Source organism: Gymnoscopelus microlampas, assembly GCF_963454915.1.
Source record: "Gymnoscopelus microlampas genome assembly, chromosome: 11".
Lineage (NCBI taxonomy): Eukaryota > Metazoa > Chordata > Actinopteri > Myctophiformes > Myctophidae > Gymnoscopelus > Gymnoscopelus microlampas.
Window position 1 is genome coordinate 24,225,480 of NC_139948.1, and position 26,070 is coordinate 24,251,549.

The 26,070-nt window shown below is 43.2% G+C and overlaps 1 protein-coding gene and 1 long non-coding RNA gene across 2 annotated transcripts; one reads left to right on the plus strand and one right to left on the minus strand.

Annotated features, from left to right (window-relative positions):
• Nucleotides 1-10,351: 10,351 nt before the first annotated feature.
• On the plus strand, nt 10,352-12,865 carry LOC311054671 (programmed cell death 6-interacting protein-like; the record flags this gene model as incomplete). The annotated part of the gene is made up of 1 exon (XM_084070675.1): nt 10,352-12,865. One exon carries the CDS (start codon nt 10,352-10,354, stop codon nt 12,863-12,865), a length of 2,514 nt encoding a protein of 837 aa, XP_083926801.1.
• Nucleotides 12,866-20,853: 7,988 nt separating this feature from the next.
• LOC311055249 lies at nt 20,854-25,660 on the minus strand. Its single transcript, XR_014601776.1, has 6 exons — nt 25,582-25,660; nt 23,412-23,455; nt 23,130-23,260; nt 22,192-22,278; nt 22,036-22,097; nt 20,854-21,925 (listed from the first exon to the last, which is right to left on the minus strand). It is a non-coding gene; the product is annotated as an uncharacterized lncRNA (long non-coding RNA).
• Between the last annotated feature and the right edge of the window lie 410 nt (nt 25,661-26,070).

Below are 26,070 nucleotides of genomic sequence, written 5' to 3' on the forward strand. Positions count from 1 at the left end.
CTCCATGTACAGTATGCATGAACCTACAGCGCACACACACACACACACACACACACACACACACACACACACACACACACACACACACACACACACATGAGAAGACGCAGAACATTGACAATGTTAAAAGAAACGATAAAATAACGAAATATTAACCGCTACTGTCAGCATTCAGTTGAGGGAAGTGAGTATCTATTTTAGTGAACCCTTCTTTGTTAACCTACTGAGATTTTATTTGACGAGTTGCTGAGGTCTGCATACATTATATATATATATTTATGTATATGTATATGTATATGTATATATATATATATATACTTCTCAGCTGTCAATGATAACAGGTGGTCGGTCCAAGTTTTACTAATTGGAGAAAAAGTAAGCGCTCATGACAAGGACATTCTATGTATAGCTCCTGTTCCTCTATCTCTCTCCATCTGCCACTCTGTCCCCCTCTCTCCATCCCTCTCTCCCTGCTGCTTTACCTTTCTGTCCCCCTCTTTCTCTCTCTATCCCTCTTTCTCCCTGCTGTATCCTGCCTGTCTCCCTCCCTCCCTCCCCTCCCCCCCTCTTTCTCTCTGTCTCTCTCTCTCTCTCTCTCTCTCTCTCTCTCTCTCTCTCTCTTTCTTCCTCTCCCTGATGTGCATCTCTCTGGGTTCATCACAGTCTCCACCAGTATTGGAAAAAGTACTCCAATTTTACTTAAGTAAAAGTATCAATACTGCAATGTAGAAACACTCTGTTAAAAGTAAAAGTCCGGTAATCAAAATATACTTCAGTAAAAGTACCAAGGTATAGACCCCTTAACAGACGACGTCACACTGATAAGAACCAGTATGCGTGCAACCAGTATGCGTGCAATAAAACCCATTCTATCAGGTCTCGCTAGGACGCGCCTCACTAGCCAACACACAAGAGGGGGTCGGGGTGTGCTGAAACCAGCGCACCCCGAAACAATATGTTGAGAATTGATTGCGTGAAACAATCACCTGTGCGTCCAGTCTCAATGTTAGTAAACAAATAATTGGTCTATTGGTATCAAAATATACTGAAAGTACAAAAGTAAAAGTACTCACGAAAGTTTTCAAGTAAAGAATTTAATGTATAAAAATCTTTTGAAAATCTACAATCTCACAATGCTTTGGTTTTTAAGTTGTGTATGTGTTTGTATCTTGTTTTTGTTGACCCTATATTGCTGATATGATAATAAAAACAATTGATAACAAAAAAAATAAAAAAATCTACAAAGTGACTAGTAACTAAATATTTCAAATAATTGTAGTAAAGAGTAAAAGTACATTATTTGTCTCTGAGATGTAGTGGAGTAGAAGTAAAAGTATAGAAAATTGGAAATACTCCGGTAAAGTAAAAGTACCTAAAACTTTTACTCAAGTACAGTACTTGAGTACATGTTACGTACACTTACTTACTTTACACCACTGGTCACTACTCAGTCACTTCAACTCCCTCTTCCTCCATCACTCTTTCCCAGCATACAGTATCTCTCTCTTCTGCGCCTCTATCTCCATTACTCCCTCTCTCTCTCTTTCTCTCCCTCTCTCTTGCTGTATTTCTGCTATGACATCATGCTCTGTTGTTCTCATTAAAGGCTAATTCATACTTGTCGCAAAAGGTGAAAACGTGGCACGACGTGGTTATTTTTGTCAAGCGACTAAGGATAAATTAGGCTTAAAACTGTCCTCTAAAAGTCCAATTCTGTTACTCTCATGTCCCTCTTTTTCTAACACACAAACGCACGCACACAGTTTCCCTGCTCTACATTACTGTCATTAACGATTAGTGGCACTCAGATGCCCTTTAACACTCTGTCCGTCCCTCCCTTTTGCTCTCTATTTCAGTCACTCATTTTACCCTTCTCTCTCTCTTATGGTCAGCCATACACCCTCCCTCTCTCTCTCCACCAATCATTCACCTGCTTTCTTACCAATGTATCTCTCTTCCCCCTCCTCACACTCCACCCTCTCTCTCTCTCTCTCTCTCTCTCTCTCTCTCTCTCTCTCTCTGTCTCTCTCTCTCTCTCTCTCTCTCTCTCTGTGTCTCTCTCCTCTTCTCTGTCTTTCTCTATAATTATCCAAGAGTGCAACAGTGAACAAATCAATTTCATCAATTATAATAAAAAAAAACAGTAGTGGTGTCTGTTTGATGAGTGTGTGCTGGCTGGTATTCAGACGGTACTGCTCTTTTTGAGTGTGTGCTGGTATTCAGGCGGTACTACTCTAATGACTGTGTGTGCTGGTATTCAGGCAGTACTACTCTGTTTGAGTGTCTGCTGGTATTTAGTCGGTACTACTATGTTTGATGAGTGTGTGCTGGTATGCAGGCGGTACTATTCTGTTTGAGTGAGTGCTTGTTTTCAGACAGTACTACTCTATTTTTCACGAGTGTGTGCTGGTATTCAGATGGTACTACTCTATTTGATGAGTGTGTGCTGGTATTCAGATGGTACTACTCTATTTGATGAGTGCGTGCTGGTATTCAGACGGTATTCCTCTATTTGATGAGTGTGTACTGTATTCAGACAGTACTATTCTATTTGATGTCTGTGTGTGCTGGTATTCAGACGATATACCCTATTGGATGTGTGTGTGCTGGTATTCAGACGGTACTACTCTATGTGATATGTGGGTGCTGGTATTCAGACGATACTACTCTGTTTGAGTGTCTGCTGGTATTCAGACGGTACTACTCTGTTTGATGAGTGTCTGCTGGTATTCAGGCAGTACTACTCTGTTTGATGTGTGTGCTGGTATTCAGATGGTACTACTCTATTTCACTGTGCCGAACGGGAAGAGACAACGGGAAGAGACAAGACCGGGGCGGTTGGCGAGCGTTTGAGTGGCCCCGTCAAAAAAAAAAGAAAAAAGAGATTATGACGACAAACTGGAGTCTGACGGGCTAACCAGGTCTGCTAATCGCCGCACCGGCCTCTAGGACGCGCTTTACCCTGGCGACCGGGGAGGGGTGTTTGTGTGTGTGTGTGTGTGTGTGTGTGTGTGTGTGTGTGTGTGTGTGTGTGTGTGTGTGTGTGTGTGTGTGTGTGTGTGTGTGTGTGTGTGTGTGTGTGTGTGTGTGTGTGTGTGTGTGTGTGTGTGTGTGTGTTTGTGTATGTATTCTGCTCCTTGATTAATCAAAATAGTAATCGACAGAATAATGGACGGTTGCAGCCCTAATCTCTGTATGCACCCATCTCTCTCAATCTCTCTCTCTCTCTGTCCTCTCATCCTTCTATGCTTTCTACCACTCCATTAGACAGAGGGTCACTTTTCCAGCTGGTTACTTCTTCCGACTAGGCTTCCATCAGGTCAGTGACTTACGAGGCTGTGTGTGTGTGTGTGTGTGTGTGTGTGTGTGTGTGTGTGTGTGTGTGTGTGTGTGTGTGTGTGTGTGTGTGTGTGTGTGTGTGTGTGTGTGTGTGTGTGTGTGTGTGTGTGCGAGTGCGAGTGCGTGTGTGCGAGTGCGTGCCCGCCCGTGAAGATGGATAGCTTCATTTGTCAGTTTTACCCCATCATCTTCTCCGGTGTGATGTTGTAATGGCCCGAGACCTCTCAGACAGACAGCAGAGTGACATTTAGCACCACACACACACCAGATCGTGTGCATAGACACTGAATCATGCACACACACACACACACACACACACACACACACGCGCACACGCACACGCACACGCACACGCACACGCACACGCACACGCACACGCACACGCACACGCACACGCACACACACACACACACACACACACACAAGCAGTTTGGAGGCACTTGATGCATTCTAATTAATTGTGGCACCACATGGAGCAGCAAGGTGTTAGGATCTAGAATGATGACAACAATGTGTTCTGTTGATTTAAACAACCACAATAGTAAGCTAGCTGACACTTTGCAATGGTGCACTATTGAATCGGAAATTTTTGCATGTACAGTAATGAATATACTGTAAGTTAAACTAAAGTGAACTAGGCATTAATGGTGATAATAGCCGTGGCAGTAAAATCCTCAGTATTAGGCCTACTTTAACTCTGAGACTATACAAATGGAATCAAATGGACCAGTGATGAAAGCCAATTGTATAGTATTTGCATAATTCGGCAATACAGATTTGCTTGCCAGGAATTCCCCTATGGAAATGCCAAACAGGCGATTGGGAGTCGGGACCGCCCCAATAATTATGAAACATGTTTTATATTTGATTGATTACATCACTACTGTCCGAGTGAGATGGCAGGAGTGGCGTGCGACCGTCATAGACAAGTCTGCAAGGAGAGAGACGTGAAGTGAATGCTAGGACATGGCGACCGATCAAAACAACCTGTTATGGTTGCGTTGGACAGCTGAGGCTTGTCGATATTTGTCAAAAACACAAGTGTCTGTGTCTTCCCGGAAATCACAACCGTTCCATCCATCCATTACCACCACAGGTTTAACTGGTTCCATTGTTTACATCTGCTTCTGCATGTGACCATGTGAGATGAGATCATATGAGTGTTGCGTTGTTTGCATGTTTAAAATGATAGAGAATAGAATTTTATAATCCTGATGAGTGATGCAACTACATTTCAACATCTTTTGTGTGAGCCCAATATGTTTTGTCTGTGGTTTGGTCTACAGTAGTTTCATTTGGTTTGGTCTAATTTAGTTTGGTCTATTATACTTTGATTTGGGCTAGTTTGTTTTGATCTTTTTTTTAAGGTTTAGTTTGGTTTGATCCAGTTTTGTCAGGTTTAGTTTGGTATGGTATGGTTTGGTCTAGTTTGGTTAGGTTACATTTGTTAGAGGAGTTTATTTAATTCTAGTTTGGTTTGGTATGGTTTGGTCTAGTTTGGTTAGGTTACATTTGTTTCGGAGGAGTTTATTTCATTCTAGTTTGGTTTGGAGTAGTTAATTTCATTCTAGTTTGGTTTGGTATGGTTTGGTCTAGTTTGGTTAGGATACATTTGTTTCGGAGGAGTTTATTTCATTCTAGTTTGGTTTGGAGTAGTTCATTTCATTCTAGTTTGTTTTGGAGCAGTTTCTATTGCGGCCCTCACCACTCCTGTCTGTTCTGATCTAGTCTACAAGTGGTTAGGTTTGGTTCAATTAGGCCGTCATTGGACTCAGTTTAGTAGTTTAAGATGGTCTAGCTTGGTGCTTTGTGAATTTCCACCAGTTCCAGCCTTGATATTGACCGTATGTCCCCTCCGTCTAACTGCTTCATCTATCTCTATCCTCCCTTCATCTATTACTCCCTCCCTCCATCCATCTCTGAGTTCCCTCTCACCCTCCCTTTCATCCATCCTGTTTTAGATGGAAATAAGTTTCCCCATGAGCAGCAAAATATGATTATTATTATTAATGACTATAGGTGTGTGTATGTGTGTGTTTGTCGAGGGGAAGGAATACGTTCAGAGAATGAAAATGAAACGGGAAAAATCACTATTAGAAGTGTAACTGCGAAATAAAGGTGACTTCCAACGGCCCGGAACATCACCATAATTCTGAAAGCCAAAGACGATGGCTAATAATATTGTGTTACCTGAGCATCACATCTATAGATATTTCATAGACTTCAGTGTTATCTGTGGAAGCAGTAACTCTCCGAGAGAGAGAGAGAGAGAGAGAGAGAGAGAGAGAGAGAGAGAGAGAGAGAGAGAGAGAGAGAGAGAGAGAGAGAGAGAGAGAGAGAGAGAGAGAGAGAGAGAGAGAGAGAGAGAGAGAGAGAGAGAGAGAGAGAGAGAGAGAGAGAGAGAGAGAGAGAGAGAGAGAGAGAGAGAGAGAGAGGTCGACAGATGACTGAGCTCAACAAATATTGTTTAAGGAGTGAAGTCATCTGACATTTAAAAATCAACCAACCGTGGCCTCAGTCGGGCCAGGGCGATGTGTGTGTTTGTACTGTATGTGCGTGTCTGTGCGCGTGCGTGTGTGTGTGTGTATGTGTGTGCAGGTGCAGACAGCAGAACCTGGAGGGCATGCAACTCAGACAGAGTCATTATTTAGTGACACACAGATGACGTTGTGGCCTTAACAGGGACTGCCAACACACACACACACACACACACACACACACACACACACACACACACACACACACACACACACACACACACACACACACACACACACACACACACACACACACTCAGTGTCACACACAGACTCAGTCACACGCACAAAGACTGAAGTAGGACTGTTAAAGCTCATTTATTAGTCTTCACAAATACACTCCACATACAACACTATTTAATTGGCAATCATTATTGTAAGATGAAGTTAAAGTGTGCTTTCATTACTCTGCCCCCAATTATGCCGTTTATAATGTGTTTCTATTGCACTGTGTCAACCACTTACATCCTCTACTTAGTAAAACAGACCTGAGTTGGCACTGTACTTGGTGCACTCTTTTTCCCCCTCTGCACCAAATCTCTTTGCCGAAAATAGCTCACGACATGTCGCAAGGTTGTAGATCTGCTATTTTCGGCAAATGTTTCCCCCAGAACAGGGATGCTAGAGCTCAAGTGGTTAATGCTTTTAATGTTTGGTGAGAAGCACTTTGACTTGCCTTGCCTTAAATATGCTATACCATGGGTTCTCAAAGTGGGGTGTGGGGACCCCCAGGGGTCCTTGGGGTGGTTCCAGGGGGTCCCCGGAAAAAGCAGTTAACATAGCATCACATTCATTTTAACCACTTTATCCATTTATATGTTGGCTATTAAAAAATAACAGATGTACAAGCTTACAGTGTGTCGTTTCGTGCCGAGCTGAAAGCTTCTACATCTGCTATTTATGAAAATATTTGAAAAATAATATTCAAAGATTTAATTATTTTCTGGGGGTCCCTGGCACAACACCTTTTCAGATGGTAGTCCGCGGCCAAATACAGGTCAATTTGGGAGTCCTTGACATGAAAATGTTTGAACACTGTGCTATCTTGTGCTTTCATGAGGATGGCTGCAATGGCAAAGTTCACGTTCGGGAGAATTTCTTTTCATTGTTATGATTTCAGGAGGAAGTGTGGAAAATAAGATAGTGTGCTTTCTCTTCAGCGCCTCCACTCCAGACTCAAGTTGTTGATTGCGTCTGCACACAAAACATGCGTCAACACAGCAAAACATTACAGCCCTGTTATACCACATCATTGCCTACGACTCTGTGTGTGTGTGTGTGTGTGTGTGTGTGTGTGTGTGTGTGTGTGTGTGTGTGTGTGTGTGTGTGTGTGTGTGTGTGTGTGTGTGTGTGTGTGTGTGTGTGTGTGTGTGTGTGTGTGTGTGTGTGTATATAGAGATAAACCTTTATTGATCTTTTCTGTTGTCATGGCAAACACAGAAAAGAAGAAAGACACACAACTGCAGTCCAATCACTCGCCTCTGCTCAAAATATAAATGATCTTGGATATCGAAATTAGGCAAAGTGCAACATGCAGACTCCCAGTAGTGATACTACACAAAAAGGTGATGCGACACAATGTTAAAGATTCAAGAGGTTTGGAGCGTTTACACAAGACGTTCTTTGGCCACACGCAGAGATATCAGTCATTTAGGCTTTTATTCATCACCTTTTAATTTCTTCTTTGTCTATCTCTATTTCTATTTCTCTATCTCTGCGTGTATTGATTTAAAATGATTATTTGTCATTGTTCTTCTGGTTAAATCAAAACAATATCACCACATGTTAGGGCTACGCAATATGGACAAAATCTAATATTTTTTACCAAATACCTCTCGATATGATGATATTAGAAAATATATATTTAGCGAACATTTTCAAAAATAGTAGAACAAGTTCACAATGTATCACATTGTGATGTTGTGAGCTTGCAGATCTTCTAATTTGTGAAAAAAGTATGGAGAAAGGTTTAAGTGATTAAATCCAGTTAAAGACTTAAGCTATATCAAAAGATCCCAGCGTATATCAATATTGCTATCAATAAATATTCCCAGCCCTATACAGTATCCAAGTCGTGCTACTCATCATAGGGCTGAGATGGCGTGCTTGGGGAGCAATCCCAGACCTTATGATTAACAGCCTTACTGACTGAGCTACACTGACAATGTTTACAAAATGTTTTATGCCCTTGCCCCACAGACATGTACTTTTCTTTATATTACAGTTTTTCACAATTGCTAAAGCCCTAAACTCCATTCTCTGAATCAAATGCTCAGTGGCCTAAACCCATTTGTCAAATCATTCACTCTTAAACCTTAAACACGCACACGCACACACAGCGCACACGCACATGCACAAGCCCACGCCCACACTCTCTGCTGTACTATGCTGGAACAGGTGGTTGCTCTCCGAGTTAGTATAATAAATATCGATGTCTCTTAACATCTCCTGTTTTTGTTCCGTCATGGTGTCACATCACTGCAGACTCTCCCGTCAGTTTGTTCATTTACAGCACGCACAAAATGAAGGCAGATAGATAATTAACCGGTCACACCGTTGATGAGTAAAGCAATAATGAACATTGTCAGGTACAGTGGGGGCTGGTGACTCAAAACATTGGGGAAGACAGGAGGAAAACCAACCAGCGGTGTCATGTTATTTTACACTAATTGGCTTATTTCCTCTACTTTCTTATGTTCAAGTAATGATTATGCTCTTATGTTACAGTATGTGCTCATGTTCAAATGTAGCAGTAATCCAACTAGCAACCCAATGCAAACTAAGCTAACATTTCTATTCATCTTCGATAAGGAACAAATATCATAATTCTTTTCTTGCATAATCTTATAGCATCTTTGGGCTAGTTCCCTAGTTCCCATCAGGGGTCGCCACAGCGGATCATCTGTTTTCATCTGTTTCTGTTTTCTGCATCTTCCTCGCTCACTCCTGCCACCTGCATGTCCGCTCTCACCACATCCATAAACCTCCTCTTCGGCCTCCATCTTCTCTTGCCTGGCAGCTCCATCTTCAGCATCCTCCCAATGTACCCCCCATTTGAATTAATTTGATCATCAACGGATACAATTATCATCCGTGACTAACATTACATTTTTACGTACATTCCAAACATTTTGTACAGAAAGAACATATTAAGTACTGTATATTTACTACTCTTGAGAATCACAACAATTCAACACAAGAACAGAAAATGGAAGACACTACACGGCCCGATCGCCTACATTGCACCGCCAATCCGTCTAATATGGCCATATATGGAGATCTCTGTATCTGTCAGTCCATGTCCCTTTTATGGGCATACATCGAGATCCCTGATGTCATTAGTATATGGCCATATATGGACATGGCCCCTTTTGTGGGCATATATGGAGCTGAGTGATTTGTTTGTGCCTGATGCCATGATGACACATTGAGGTTAGACAACACACTCCATATTTGGGTGACATGAGTGTGATGGCGTGGTCCAACCGCCCGCCTGTCTTCCCTTAATGTTTTTTGGTGACCCCACACTTTATTTATAGTGCCATTTGAAAGTGGACATAAATAATATCTTAAAATAAAAGCATTGCTCGCCATATACGTATATGAATGTTTATTAGAAAAATAAAGTACAGCAGTGATTCCTGCTGATTTGTAGGCCTATCTTATCAATGAAATGAATTAATAATATTGTAGCGATCGAGACTCGCCCCCACGTGAGTTTTCTTGACGCAGCTGATTCTGCTGCTGACTGAGCTGAGCTGGAGAACAGGGTTTGATTCCAGCTCGGGGCACTAAAACGCTACAATATCAATAAAAGCAGCGGAGAGGTTTCTGTAGTCTACACACAATGTAAACCAAAGCATATTTAGGCAAAATATGTTGCCAGAACCACCAGGGCTTCGTAATCCAGCTGTCGGTTTTAGCCACTGACCATGTGTCAACAGCTGCCTGTTGCTGGTCGGGTTGTCTGCCCGCTCGGTAATGTTACATCGTCTAAATTGAACGGTTTGCTGACTCAAATGCTGATTTGTGTGATTTTTCTTTTACATATACGCTACACATATACGTATGGGAATACAGACAGACAGGTAGATATAGAGGTATGGATTTATAAATACTAGACCGTTGCCCATTGGGAACAATACCTGTTGGGAAAGAGACCTGTTGGGATCCCATGACCCTCAGTTACCCTCAGTTGACCCGTTGTCAGAGTTCTTAGTGCAGTATCCATTGTCATAGTACTTGGAGGCCAGTCTATGACGTCAATACGACATCTCTGCTACACGCACATGGGAATGGTTTGTGTTGTGAATGATGTCAGACCAGAGCTCTGGTTAGCCTTTATAAGGACATAGTGTAGGCTCAAAGATACCTTTAGACAGCTTGGATGAACTAAACATAGACAAAGACTCTTGTTTTTGTCCGTTTGAGCGGGAGAAGTTGTCTTTTCCACTTGACATTGTTTTTTGCCTGCAATGGCTAAGTTTATTTCAATCCCGTTGAAGAAGTCAGCTGAGGTGGACTTGTTGAAACCGCTGTCGACATTTATTATGGCGATGTATCCTGCTGACCAGGAGCAAGTGGAGCACCTCCACGCTGTAGAGGAATTGAACAGGCTCCGAAAGAATGCACTGGGGAGGCCACTGGACAAACACGAGAGCTCCCTGGATATCCTGCTGAGATACTATGACCAGCTGTGTGCCATCGAGTCCAAGTTTCCCTTCTCTGGGAACCAGCTGTGCGTAACCTTCACATGGAAAGATGCATTTGATAAAGGGTCACTGTTTGGAGGTTCTGTCAAGCTCGCTCAGGCCAGTCTGGGATATGAGAAGACATGTGTGCTGTTTAATGCAGCAGCTCTGGCCAGTCAGATTGCTTCAGAGCAGAACCTGGACAGTGATGAACGACTGAAGGCTGCAAACAAATACTACCAGATGGCCAGCGGATTGTTTTGTCACATCAAGGACACAGTGCTGTCAGTGCTCAACAGGGAGCCAACCGTGGACATTGCCCCTGAGACTGTGGGAACCCTCAGCAGCATCATGCTGGCCCAGGCTCAGGAGGTCGTCTTCCTCAAAGCCACCTCAGAAAAAATGAAAGATGCCATCATTGCTAAGTTGGCCAATCAGGCAGCAGATTTCTATGGTGATGCATTCAAGCAATGCCAATACAAAGATAATCTTCCTAAGGAGGTTCTGGCCCTGCTAGCGGCTAAGCACCGCATCATGCAGGCCAACGCTGAGCTGCACCAGAGTATCCTGGCCAAGCAGAAGAAACATTTTGGAGAGGAGATAGCTCGCCTGCAGCACGCAGCGGAGCTGGTGAAGATGGTGGCATCTCGCTATCATGATTATGTGAGCGTCAAGGACCTGAGTGACAAGATCAACCGCTCACTCACCGCCGCCTTGAAGGACAATGGCTTCATCTACCATGACCGCGTGCCTGAGGTCAAGGAACTGGAGCACATTGGCATGGCAGCGCTGGTCAAGCCTACAACCATCAAACTCCCACTCAGTCAGAAGTTCACAGACCTGTTTGAGAAGATGGTTCCTGTGGCGGTGCATCAGTCAATGAGCATGTATAGCCAGAGAAAGGCTGAGACCGTCAACAGACTGGTGGTAACCATGAGGGAGGCCACCAACCTCTGCAACAGTGTGTTGGCATACCTGAACCTGCCTGCTGCTCTGGAGGACCTGTCTGGAGATTCCATCCCACAATCCATCGTAGAGAAGGCCAGAGCCATCATAAAGCAGGGAGGACTGCGGCGCATCAAACAGCTGATCAAAGACCTGCCTGAACTACTGACCTGCAACAGAGATATCCTGGACGAGTCTCTGAAGATGCTGGATGAAGAAGAGACCACAGACAGCGATCTGAAAACCAAGTATGGCCAGCGCTGGAACAGAACCCCCTCTGGAGACCTTTACAAGCCCCTCCGTGCAGAGGGCGCTAACTTCCGCAGCATGTTGGATAAGGCAACTCATGCAGACCAAAGGGTGCGAGAGCGCTTCAATAGCCATTATGACATGATAGCCCTGCTGTGTAAACCAGAGAATGAGCTGATCGTAGCCATCCCCTCTGCCAACCCCACAAAGACCCTGCAGGGCAGTGAGGTAGTGAACGTGCTGCGTGCCCTTGTCTTCCAGCTAGATGAGCTGTCTAAGGAGAAAGATGTGCTAGAAGGAGAGATCAAGGCCGTGACCTTTGACATGTCATCCAGGTTCCTGGCGGCTCTGGCTCAGGACGGGGCCATCGACGAAGAGAAGCTTTCACTGGCCCAGCTCGACCAACTCTATGGATCCTACAACCAGAGGATTCAGGCCAGCCTCCGTACACAAGAGTACCTGCTGGGAGAAGTGCAAACGTCCCACCAAGAGTTCAGCAGCCTGAAGCCGTCCAACATGGAGGCCAACGCCAGAGAGGAGGTGTTGAAGAAGCTGGCCTCTGCCCATGACAGCTTTATGGAGATCATCAACACTCTGCACGAAGGCACCAAGTTCTACAGTGGCCTAACAGAGATACTGCTCAGGTTCCAGAATACGTGTAGTGACATTGTCTTTGCTCGCAAGACAGAAAGGGATGAGCTGCTCAATGAGCTGCTGCAGAACATTGCACAGGAGCCCAGCCCCCTGTCCATCAACGTTCCAGCCACCACCAGCACAGTCGTTCCACAGCAACAGTCCCAGCCCAAAGGCCAGCCTCCTGCTAGACCACCTCCGCCTCCGCCCAGCATCACACACACTCTCCCTGCTGCACTCAGAAACCTGCCACCCAACGCCCCTCTGATGGTCAATTCCCCTCCAGGTCTGATGGTCAATTCCCCTCCAGGACTGCCTTATCCCACCTACTACCACGGCTACTACCAGTTGCCCATGGGCTACAACCCCTATGCCTATGGCCAGTACAATATGCCCTACCAGGCAGCCTCAACACAGGCAGGCTACCCCCAGCAACCCCCCAAACAACAGCACTACTACCCCCAGCAGTAATCTGCTCTCTCCCTCTTACCTTCAATACTAAAGATTTATTTCACTTATCGTTTTCCTACATGGAGTAAATTAAGTTGGTCTCCCATGCATACCGTATGATGATCCACCCAAGGTCTAGTCTCTTTTGTGCAAATGGTGCATCTGGAGGGCCATTGTTCTGTTTACTAACCTTATGGGCCTTGATAATGTCTTATCTCAATAGCAGCAGGATGTCGGCAACTGGATCAAGTGCTGGGATCTTATTTGCTATCTGTCTTAGGTGATGGTATACAGTAGGTGGCTTTTGGTGTTGAGAATTTCATTACACTCAATGAGTGTAATGATAATCTTTGCCAGCTGTCTCCACCATCCCAACAGAGGTTTTGCTGCTCCCTTGATGCCAAACAAAAATCTCTGACTGATCTAAAATGGCATATTCTTTGTAGCTTGCTTGGCCTTTGGGGCACATGCCTCTGAAATCCTCACTATGCGGTGAGAAATTCAGAGGCTAATCTTTGTACACATTGTTGTATGACATCTGGCTTTCCGGTGTCATCTCTTTCCCCTCTGTTTTCTAATGCAGCCTATAGTGGAAGGACCGGGATGACGTTTTTATCACGTTCACACTGTACATTTGATGGGGGATTCACACAGGGTTTTGCCTAGTGAGTAGTAGGAGCACAACAGCAAAAGCATATGTTTTTCTCTTTTGAGAATATATTTCTGTCATTGTTCATTTTCCCGAGCCTTTTGCACAGTGCGTTGCAGTTTGTTATGCATGAGGCACAGTCCGGATTTTTTTTTGGTCTGTCTTTTCTGTTTTAGACACTGTTATGTGATGATCATAATGCTTGTTTATGTACTCAGGCTGGTTTTATTTGACCTTGTCTTTTTAAACAGATGTGTTGGACCCCAAAAGTTCCAAATTGCTTCCGCCTAACATTTGTCAAAGCAGAGCTGCTTGGCAGAAAAGGAAAAAATATATAGTTAAGATATTTCTAAATGTTCGTGATTGGTTGAATACCCTTCCGGTCCGAACAACAGACTTGTTCTCAACTTTTACCAAGCGGAATTATCCAGCATTTGAAGATTGTGGAAGAGTGTGTGGCTTGAGAGACTATATTTGACTTAACTTTTGACTTTCTGTTAGATCTTGGGAAATGTCTCTTTTCCTAAACAGAACATTCCTCTTTCACCAACCATTCTTAAGAAGACATTTGTTAACACTTGACTTAAAGGTTATGTCTATAATGCATTATAATCACATTTATAACACATTATAATGCACTTATAAGGTATTATAACACTCGTTATAAATGTTTATAATTATGTATGACAACTTATTACAAAGTTTATAATGTATTATAAGTGCTGGTCATAATGCATTATAAACATTTATAACTATAGTGTTATTAAGCATTTTAAGTGCATTATAATGCATTATAAATGTGATTATAATGCATTATAGACAAGACCTTTAAAGTAAAGTGGTACCTGGGATAGGAATAATGTGCTGTTCCACTGCGTTTATAATGCATTATGACCAGCACTAATACTTCATAACCCTTGTTATAAGTTGTTATGCATAATTATAAATGCCTTATAAGTGCATTATAATGCGTTATAAATGTGATTATAATGCATTCTAGACTCGACCTTTAAGTAAAGTGTTACCGAAATGTCTTCTTACGAAGACTCTGAAATTCACCAATGTTTTCTAGCTGTGATTTGTTCTTAGGTAAGAACAGAATATAAGCACACTAAAGAGCACTCTTAGGCACATTTGAGTGCCGATATGTTTGCGCAAAATAACATTTTCTTCTGTTTTCTTCAATTCTACAATTGTATAATACAGGATTTAAATTACAATAATAATTTAAGTGTGGTCTGGGGACCTCCAGGGGTCCTTGAGGGGGTTCCAGGGGGTCCACAGCAGGCTGGCAGAGGGAGAGTAGCGCCCAGGATTACAGCTTAGGCAATTGGCACTGGGTGAAAAAATGGGTTAAAACATTGGTGGGACATCATTATTAGGAACTAAAGTAGCAAAAGTGGAGTTGGACACACCCTATGCACTTCAGGCCATGCTCTAGTCTATATAGATTGTTTAAATAGGGCCATAAGACTAAGAGCCTTGTTGCTGTATAACATCTAGGTAAAGTGAAAAAATAATAGAGCACACAAAAAGAGCAAACTTGCATGTACTGTATGAGATATTTCTGGCGAGTGTGTGTGACTGTGTGTGTGTGTGTGTGTGTGTGTGTGTGTGTGTGTGTGTGTGTGTGTGTGTGTGTGTGTGTGTGTGTGTGTGTGTGTGTGTGTGTGTGTGTGTGTGTGTGAGATATGTACTGTCAGATAGAGCAAGAGAGTGTTTTGTGTGTTGGGGGAGAAAGAAAAGGTTGGACTGTGTGTGTGTGACAGTGATGAATGGGCTCTACATCAGAGCAATCTGCTTCCATGTCTCTATAAAACGACCACAATTCACTGCAGGAAACATCCCTCCCACATCACATATTGCTGCCCACTGTAGTATGAATGTCTGTGGGCATGCGTGCGTGCGTGCGTGCATGTATGTACAGTACTAGAAGTTCGGGCCGCTATGCGGCCCGAACGTCTAGCGTGACGCGTCGTTCACTTTGCAGTGCCACCTTACAGGCACCTCACAGTGTGAGAGAGAGTTTTGTGCTCTCCTAAATCCACGGCAGGCTTTGAAAGTACCCACTTCAGAAAGAGGTGACGTGCATCACCTCTCCAATGACCAAAACCCACTATGGAAGCCGTCGAACTGGTGCGATCTGACGGCATCCTAGAATTTATAGGTAGGATGTGATGTCATGCGTGATGTCATGCTGTCGTGAGATTACGTCACACTGGCGTGCTGTCAGATTACGTCACACTGGCTATACATACATACAGACAACCGACATGGCGCAGGATTCAAATTGTATATATATAGATGTCCGTATGCTCGTTGATGGGCCCTCGGATGTTTGGGGGCCGTGTCTCACCCATAGAAACACAATCTATAAAAATGTCTGATCCGAAACCCCACTGGAGAAGGCATTTGTGTTAGAGTTGCCATCCAATTCTCCAAGTGCCCAAAAAATAACAGAGTCTGTACTTGCTTGGTCGAGTGAGGCGCATTGTGTTATTTTAACATGAGCCAAAAGCTCAAAAAGAATTAGCAAAGGATGCAGAAGCTGCCATAGTCAGGTTGCTTAGGACCAGATTTTAGGAAAATGTGGACACGGCTGACATTTTTTCTATATGCTCTCCATCACCATAAGTTTCATTTTGGACGGGGAGCCACGTCATCAAGATGGCAGAAGGCGGCCATCTTGGATTTCAAAGATGGCCACCATGGGAATATCAACAAGTGACTATTTCCGCCATGATTTGGACATTTGGTTCATTCTGGCAATATATCTGATACGAGCGGTGCGTCATAATCACCCGTTGCTGAGCTTCGTGAGACGTTTTAAACCACATCGTGTTGTACCGCAAACTTAACTTAAACTGTCATTTACTTGACTAATTAGTATGATAAACACACAAAATGAGAAACACATGGCGTGGCTTCGATGTGGATCTCTGCCGTCATGGTGATGATGTCATATTGATGACATCACTCTTGCCCAATTATGGAGGGGGCGGCATCCTGCACACATCGGTGTTGCTAGGCATGCATGGCAACCGATTATGTTGTGAGTGAGGTCAGACCAAAGCTCTGCTCAGATATATGAGGTGTGAAGTTACTTTAGACTTCCACTTCTAGACCAGAAGATGCTGTGTCCACACGTGTTGTACCAGAACTTTGGTAGACAAAGAATACAGGGAGATAGAGAGGGCACATTTTCCAGTCTCAACAGAACCTAACAGTACAACTCTGTTCCCATCACAGTCCATGTACAGCAGCAGCGCTGACCATGAACCGCCACTCCTGGGAGGAGTGTGGTCCCAATCCTCCCAGACTAAGCTCTCCTGCTCTGAGTGTACCTTCACGTCTCATCCGAGCCACGACGACCTCAACTGCCAACCGCTGAGGCATGGACATATCTGCTCAGAGGCCCGTCAGCAAATAGTCATCTCTGTAACCAGCCGGAAACAAGGAGACACAGACCCACCAAAATCTCAAAGTCATCAACGGTTTACCGAGGTTTTAACTCAACCAGGAGATGTAAAGAAAAATCAGACGATTTACAAAGGAAAGAAAACTCACATCTGTAAACAGTGTCACAAAAGTTTCAGTAAGTCAGGTAGTCTGAACAGACACCAGCATGTCCACACTGGAGAGAAACCTTTCCACTGTAAACAGTGTGACAAGAGTTTCAATCAGATAAGTCACCTGAAGACACACCAGCGTGTCCACACGGGAGAAAAGCCTTTCCACTGTAAACAGTGTGACAAGAGTTTCAGTGTCTTAGATAGTCTTAAGACACACCAGCGTATTCACACTGGAGAAAAACCTTTCCACTGTAAACAGTGTAACAAGAGTTTCAATCAGATAAGTCACCTGCAGACACACCAGCGTGTCCACACGGGAGAAAAGCCTTTCCACTGTAAACAGTGTGACAAGAGTTTCAAACAGATAAGTCACCTGCAGACACACCAGCGTGTCCACACGGGAGAAAAGCCTTTCCACTGTAAACAGTGTGACAAGAGTTTCAATCAGATAGGTCACCTGAAGACACACCAGCGTGCGTGTCCACACCGGAGAAAAACCTTTCCACTGTAAACTATGTGACAAGAGTTTCAATGACTTAGATAGTCTTAAGAAACACCGGCATTTGTGAAACATGTATGATGATGATCCATAATGATCTCACAGAGCATTCCCATCCACGTTGGAGGCTAATATAACCAAATCAGGCTGTTACTGCATGCTTACAGAGAGAGGAGCAACGATCCGGTGGGAGGTTACCATAATGCTTCATTTATGCACGTACCGCATGCTGCAGACCGCATGCTGCAGAAATACAAGGTTGTCCAGTTTTAAAGGTGTCCTACCACTAACAAAGATGAAAATGATGTAAATATGCATTGCTAGAATGAACATATTTATTTGATCTTGGTACAAACAAAAATCAAGTGGTATTCTCAATAGCTTAAATGCATTCCTTGACAACAAGATTAACCTTCTAAATGGCTTGGAAGCCGAGATATTGGCACTTATAGCTATTACATGGTGGCCATCTTTGAAATCTAAGATGGCCGCATTCCGCCCATCTTGATGATGTGGCTCCTACCAAATATTTAAAGTTATGGTGATGGGGAGCATGTGGAAAGAATCAGGTGCTTTTGTTCGCTGTGTCCACATCTGGACCTAAGCGACCTGACTACTTGCCAGAATGAACCAAATGTTCAAATATTGGCAGAAATAGTCACTTGCTGATATTCTCAATAGCTTTATCAATTTCCTTGACCCCAAAGATAAATATTTTGACGCCAAGATTGAACTTCTAAGTGGCTTGGAAGCCGAGATATTGGCATTACATGGTGGCCATCTTTGAAATCCAAGATGGCCGCCTTCTGCCATCTTGATGACGTGGCTCCCCGTCCAAAAAGAAACTTATGGTGATGGGGAGCATGTGGAAAAAAATTGGCTTTTGTCAGCCCTGTCCACATTTTTTTGCTAACAGCCCTGACTACCATGATGACATGGTGACCCAGTGGAACAGCGCGGTGGAGATGCCAGAATGCTTCCTGGGGCAGCAACCAGCAATCTTGGCAGCTCTGACAGAGGTTCACATAATGTGCCATGTCCACTGAGAACGCCTTTTGAGTTTGCAGTGCCAGCCTTCCATGTATTTCTATGGTAAAGACACGCTGATGCGCTCCTCTTCTCAGCACTGACCATCACGCTTCAGCGCTCCAGAGTCCCGATGCCCGGCGTCTTTTTTTGTTGCAGACCCCTGGGCGCTTCAAACTGGAAACAATTCAACTTTTGGAAAGGAGCGCAGGTCATTTGATCCTCCCGATTGTATGAGACAACCCGATAATTTACAAACCTACATTGAATGATTCATTACTACAACCACGAGAAGTCCATGTTGTTTCAGCATTGTTTCAGCTAAGCTATTTGTGCTAATAACGCTCTTTGCTGTGTGTGTGTGTGTGTGTGTGTGTGTGTGTGTGTGTGTGTGTGTGTGTGTGTGTGTGTGTGTGTGTGTGTGTGTGTGTGCATGCGCAATCTGGGAACCCATCGTCGAAAAAAGGAAAAAACAGCGCCCTCTGCTGATTTGGAATCTGTTCTCTAGAGATTAGTGTGTGTGTGTGTGGTTGCCTCGAGTTATAATGGGCAGAAACAAACAAGTAGAGCTTTGTTTTAAAATAAAAAAAGACAATGCAATGTTCTTCCAGCAAAGTCTAATTTGTAACCCCTGTACTTGGTTATTTCACTTCTTAAAATATTGAAATAGCCTAACTGTGTGTGTGTGTGTGTGTGTGTGTGTGTGTGTGTGTGTGTGTGTGTGTGTGTGTGTGTGTGTGTGTGTGTGTGTGTGTGTGTGTGTGTGTGTGTGTGTGTGTGTGTGTGTGTGTGTGTGCGCACGTTAGCCTTGCAACCCTGTGATTGGTTATTTTACATTATAAGATATTAAAATACATGGTTTGTGTCAGTCTGTGCATGCATCTGTGTATGGATGCATGTGTATATCCAATGTAATGATATACTGTACAAGTGATTCAAATATGTGAAATCTCTGGCCCTGAAGAGCCAGCTGTATGCATGTAGCATCAGCATTAGATCCTCACTTCTAATACCTTGCCTTTCTTGTCTGCTGAGGCAGACACAAACGACCCTTATGGGTCCATTTATACACTCAGATTTAAATGAACACTCAGGATTATAAAGTGTAGATTGGTGTCCCAGAGGGGGAATAAAAAATCAAATAGGTCATTCGATTATTTTATTCATTCAATTTTTAAATTTACTTTTTGGTAATTTCCTCTCTGATATACCTCTCTATGTTTCGGTCATTTTCAAGAGGGTTCCTTGCTCAATTTACAGCATTCATTATCTGAGAATATCTTTTCATATCATATCCCTAACCGGCTCAATCCAATCAGAAATCGAATCGAATTGGGACTTGAAATCTGACATCTGTGGTGAAACCAGCCCTGGGAAGGATTTGGTTTCAGGAACTGATTGTGCGTGTGTGCGTGTCTGTGTGTGCGTGTGTGTGTGTGTGTGTGTGTGTGTGTGTGTGTGTGTGTGTGTGTGCCTGCGTGTCTGCATGTGTGTGTGCGTGTCTGGCGCAACAAGGTGCAGTTTGACAGTTGCTTTCATTGTGTGCTGAAGGGCAAAAGCCGTCCATTGCACAGACTCATGGGAAATAATCCACATCTAAACCTGGAAGCAGAGCGGAGATTGTCGCCCACCCCCCAAGAAAAAAGTGATTCCATTTCTTCCTTCCTTTGTGTCCTTCCTTTCTCTCCCTCCCTTCTTCTCCCTAAATTCTCTCCCCCTTTCCCTCCTCTGCCCCTCTCCCCCACACAACCCCCACCCCCTTCCAACATTCTCAACTCTCTCTCCTCTATGTTTTCACTCTCTCCTGTTATCCCTCTCTCATCTATAATTCTCTCCTTCTCTCCCTAATCACATCCTAATACACTGCAAAAAATGGCCAAATTAAAACAAGCAAAATATTTTTAAATTGAGACATATTTCTTTATATCAAGCAAAAAAAACTGCCAATGGGGTAAGCATTTTTTTCTATACTAGAATTCTTAAAACTAGAAACAAAGTCTAGCCACTGAAAGAGCATACTGGTGCTTAAAACTAGACAAAAATGCCTACATCTAAAGCAAGTTCTGCTTAATACAAGCAATGAATACTTTGTTATTTAAGAAAGATATGCTTAAATGTGGTATTTTTGTTCTCTTTATTAAGCCGATTCTGAGGATTTTTTCCTTAAATCTGAGAATAATAATAAGCCCCAAAACTCTTACAATAAGAAGCAATTCCTTCAAAATAATAGAATGAAAAGTCTTAAATTAAGACACCAGAAGCATTCTTATTTTCAGCATTTATTTTCTTTTATAAAGCAGCTCAGGCCCACATGCTATAAAATAGTGGTTCTCAAAGTGGGGTCCACGCAGGGACCCCCAGGAGTCCATGAAAGGATTTGAGGAGGTCCTGCTGAACATTTGTTGACATAGCCTCAATGTCAGTTTTACTACTTTAACCCATGATATAATTTTAACAACCCAAATTGTGTATGGGGAGGCCCAGCGGCACAGATTATTTTCAGAGGGGGGTCCAAAGCCAAATATTAATTTGGGGATCCTGGACTGGAATAAGTTTGAGAACCACTGCAAAGTTGGGCAGGGGGAGGACTTCACACTTTACACAGCAGACACTCAAGTCTGGACACTCAACTGGAAACATTCAATTCTAAAAACCATCCAGCGTGACAATACAATGTATATATAAAGTGCTTTGAGGGAGAGGCATAACTGATCCTTACTTCACAGGGTCCATCAGTTGAAGAATAATTGTTACCAAGACGTCTTGGCGGTAATAAAGCAGTACCAAGCTCTGTTGGTGACTAACCTGAGTAATCAACTAACCGTATTACAGCAACATCAAGGAACTGAACTGGTGGCGTTTGGTCTTTTTCTATGAGTCATGTTCCACTTGGGGTATGTGAGGTGAACGGTGTAATCACTCGCCATGAGATACATCATGCTGGCATAGGTGTCCTCTTTTGGGGGGAGCACGGTGGCGCAGTTGGTAGTGCTGTCGCCTCACAGCTAGAAGGTCTTGGGTTCGATTCCCGCAGTTGATGCTGTGGGCGTGTCCTCTCCTCCGAGTCATCAGTGCCCACCCCCTAGGTGGGGTTGGCGAAGGGGCCTTTCTGTGTGGAGTTTGCATGTTCTCCCCGTGTCTCCTAGGGTAGGTACCCTCACAAAAACATGTAGTAATCCTGGTCACAATACTGCCTCCCCCTGGATAAAAAAGGTGTCATCTTTTGGGAAGGTCAATACAGGCATGGCTCCAATGGCATGTGCAGATGGTTTCACAGACGGCAGGGCTGAGTGGAGTGGTCTTGCCTGAAGAAAGGTGTTGGGGTCTTCTGCAGACTGACACAAACACAAACAGAAAAAACAAAAAAATATCACAAAAAATGTATGCGTTGCATTCTGAATCTTATAGTCAAATATGAAAATTGCCATATATGCACATTTCTTACCTCAAGGATGTGAGCAGAGCATGTATGTCCTAACTTCATGTGGTGGAGACATGTCAGGCGGGCTGCAAAGTTAAAAACATTAATTTACAGCAGCCAGTTATTTAAACAAGCGTATACTTTCATGAGATACTCCGTCAGAAACAGTAATTACTGTACCTTTGTCCAGCTGCTTAAGGTCCCACAGCGGATCACTTTGGGTACAAAGTAGGAGTTCCGTCAATCGAGGATTCGTCAGAGTTCATCCTATGACACAGACAGATAAAGAGAGAGAGCAGGTCAGTTCACATTCCTCCAACGAGGATCTACCGGTGTTCATCCATAACTAGAGAGAGATCACAGAGAGACAACATTTTTGTGCCATCAGGATACAAAAAAATCACAAACACATAACATAAATACAAAATACATACAAACTGGAAAAGGCCACCAGTCATGATTCAAGAGGCATCACATTACATTGTATGCACAGAACTGAGATGGGGCCTGTTTGTTCAGGAGTCCTATAGGGACAAATGATCTTGAAGCCCTAGCCTGCAACATTGGCACTGTGTACCGTCGTCCTGATGGTAAAAGGTGGTATTGACTGTATAACGGGTGCGTTCTATCCCAAGCAATAGCTCTCCCCTTCCTAAGCACCCGGGTCTCATACATTGCTGCTATACTCTCATGTCGTACCCCAGCTATCTTGCTGGATACATTGATGATTTTATGGAGTTTGTTCTTATTAACCAATGATAGTGAGCCATACCAGGAAACAAAACAGAAAGTCAGTGCACTCTCCACGAAGGATCGATGGAAGAGCACCATTACACTTTTTTGCACATTATACTGTCTCAGTCTGTGCATAAAATGCAGCCTCTGCTGACCTTTCTTATAGATGGCATTAGTGTAGGAATTCCATGTCAGCTTGGAATCAATCGTTGTACCCAAATACTTGTATTCGTCAACAGTCGCCACCCCATCCCCATCAATAACTATTTGCTGGTGTGCATCATGAGCACTAGTCCTACAATAAAATATACTTAGTGTTCTTAATATTCAACTGACTGAAGGAAGCACATGCAGGCCTACTTCAAAGGAATACATTTGCTTACATGTTCCAGTTCTCTGAAGCAGGGGTCAATGAGTCAATGAAGGCCCATCTGGGTTGTTATTCAAGGTCCAAGACCTGGGAAACATCCTTCTTGTTGGGTCTGGTCTTAGGCTCTCAGTTGACTCTGCCAGACTGCCAGAAAACATAACAAAAATAAACAATTACAATTTAAAAGTGTAACCTGGCATTACGTTTCTAATAGCAGAAACTGAAGTGTGTCAGATGTTTGTCATTTGTCTGCCAGGTATCAGTGGTGTGTTAACATGAGTAGTAGCTTACTCACTTAGCTCCACTGGCTGCATATCTGTCCTGCAACATTGTAGTGCTCTATGAGGTAAGGGATAAAAGGATAATATACATTAGAAACAATGTTTGGTAATGTCTAGACGCCAATTAGAAATAACTAAGTAATAGTAAAAAAAGGAATTAAACAAATAACCACTGGCAACCACTGGCATAAATGAGGCTAGACAAGACAGTAGCAAAGGGCCTTGCAGTCAAGACAAACAGCCAAATATACAAACAACATAAGCCACAATCTATAATACAAATTACTACTACTACTATTAATAATAGTCTGTTTTCAACCTGGTGTCCCTATTTTGGACAACATTCTCAATAATGGCCAGCCTACACCCTCACAACGTGCCACTGTCTAACCCTACCGCATTAATTGTTGGTACAATGATAATTCGGGACCCCCAGGGGTCCTCGAGGGAGATCCAGGGGGTACCGAGCTAAATGATGGATAGTTAGGAACCAAATTGACCCTTATGGCTTATGGTTAAATTAACATAGATTTTACAATATAAATTGGGGTCCCGGAGATAGAAATGCCATTAAATAGGGGTCCGTAGCCTAATGCATGTCAAACTGGGGGTCCTTGAAATTAAAAGAATCACTGCTAGAGACGTAAAAATCTTCTCTTATGGGACTCCCTAGCTGGCATATCTTTTCAAATGGGGGTCCGCGGGCTTGTGAAAATAGCAGATCTACAAGCTCACAATCGCGAGGCGTTGTGATGTGAGCTTGTAGATCTTCTATTTTCACAATGTGCGCCTATTTCTTAGGTAATATTTGACAATGTGGCCAATGTTTGACCATGTTTTGTAGTTTGTTGTGTGTCCATTTATATTTTAGAGCAGTGGTTTTCAACCTTTTTCGCATCAAGGACCCCCAAATTGACAAATATTAGCCCTGGGACCCCCATTTGAAAATATATGCCAGGGACTCAACCATTTAGATTTTTTAGGGGGTCCCAATCTACACTGTATCACCATCATCAGTGTTCATTTAACTCTGAGAGTGTACATGGAACCAAATGGACCCTAACAGGTCCATTTGGTTCCATTTGTACACTCAGAGTTACAGACATATAAGGGTCAATTTGGTTACTAACTATTCATTTGCCTGGGGACCCCCTGGAACCCCCTCAAGGACCACTGGTGGTCCCCGGACCACTGGTTGAAAGCCCCTGTTTTAGAGGGATTAAAAAGGTCTTATAAGTTCTTAAGTTGTCTCTTTATAAATGTGCAGATACCCTGTATAGTATATGCACTTACACTGTATGTTGGTTTGTTTACTGTTGAGTGAGAAAAACATTAAGATAATCTTCTTGGGACCCCCAGTTTGGTAACCACTGCCCTAGGCCAGTTTAGCTTTTCTAACCCACAGGGGTGCAACATTTAATTGAATACATTTATTATAAATAATATTCTTATAAAAGCGATTTTCTGAATATCTACAAGATCACAAAGCATGTTGTCAGCTTGTAGATGAACATTTTTTAAACATTTTTTAAACAACACAGTTGTATGACAAACATAAAATATGGCTAAAGTAAAGTAGTAAATAGATGCTTTAAACCAGAGGTCTTCAACGTTTTCCAAAGACCCCTAGCTGAGAGAGAGATGGAGCAGGGACCCCCTCTATATTGTATAAAATTGTATTTCAGATTAAACTTTTTTTTTCAACTTGGTCTGCTCTTTTTACCCCCTCTAGACCAAACCTTTTTGCCAAAAATAGCCGATCTACAAGCTCACTGTGAGCTTGTAGATCTGCTATTTTTCTAGATCTGCTATTTTTGGTTACCCTCAGAAAAGGGATGCTAGGGTTCAAGTGGTTAATGTAAAAAATAAATATATAACACACACACAGATTTGGCGGCCCCTGGGTAGTAACTCTGAGGACCCCCTGTTGAAGACCCCTGCTTTAAACATCACTTGGATACAATAATATTGTAATTGTGTGTAAATACGTTTGTACCGAACACTAGTTTCAACATGGCGGAGTCCAGCGGGCCGTGTCTCTGGGGTAAACAAAGAAGGACGAGAGTCCCTCGCTAACTTCGCTAAATAAATCGATGACATAAACTTAAGCAACAAAAGTATGAGGAATATGACAAAAGACAACGTTTGCTAAATATATAGTATATACAGTGAACGTTAACTTACCTTAGCATAACAACTCTGAATGAATGAACGGAGCAGACTAGAGCTGCAGAAAAACAACAAGACCGTTCTTCTCTTCCTGTTTCTTACGCGCGCTTCTCCAGTGATCAACTGCGCATGTGTAGTGCGGTCAGTGTTGCCAGATTCTGTGAGAGAAACAAGCAACCAGGTCTAGGAAAACCAGCCCAAAACCAGCCCAAAAGAAGCGACATGGGCAACATGAGCACTTTAACACATCAGCTATTTGAAAATAGCAGATCTACAAGCTCACAACGCGTCGCGATGCGACGCGTTGTGAGCTTGTAGATCGGCTATTTTCAAATAAAATCTTGCAGGGAAATTATAATGAGCAGATCTGGCAACCCTGAGTGCGGTTCTAGGTTTGGGCGGATACGGAAACGGTGCATGGTATACGCCCCGTATACCATTCAAAGCCCTTTGAATTGTATACAGGATACAGTCATAGAGTTAGGAGGATGCAGTAGACAGACC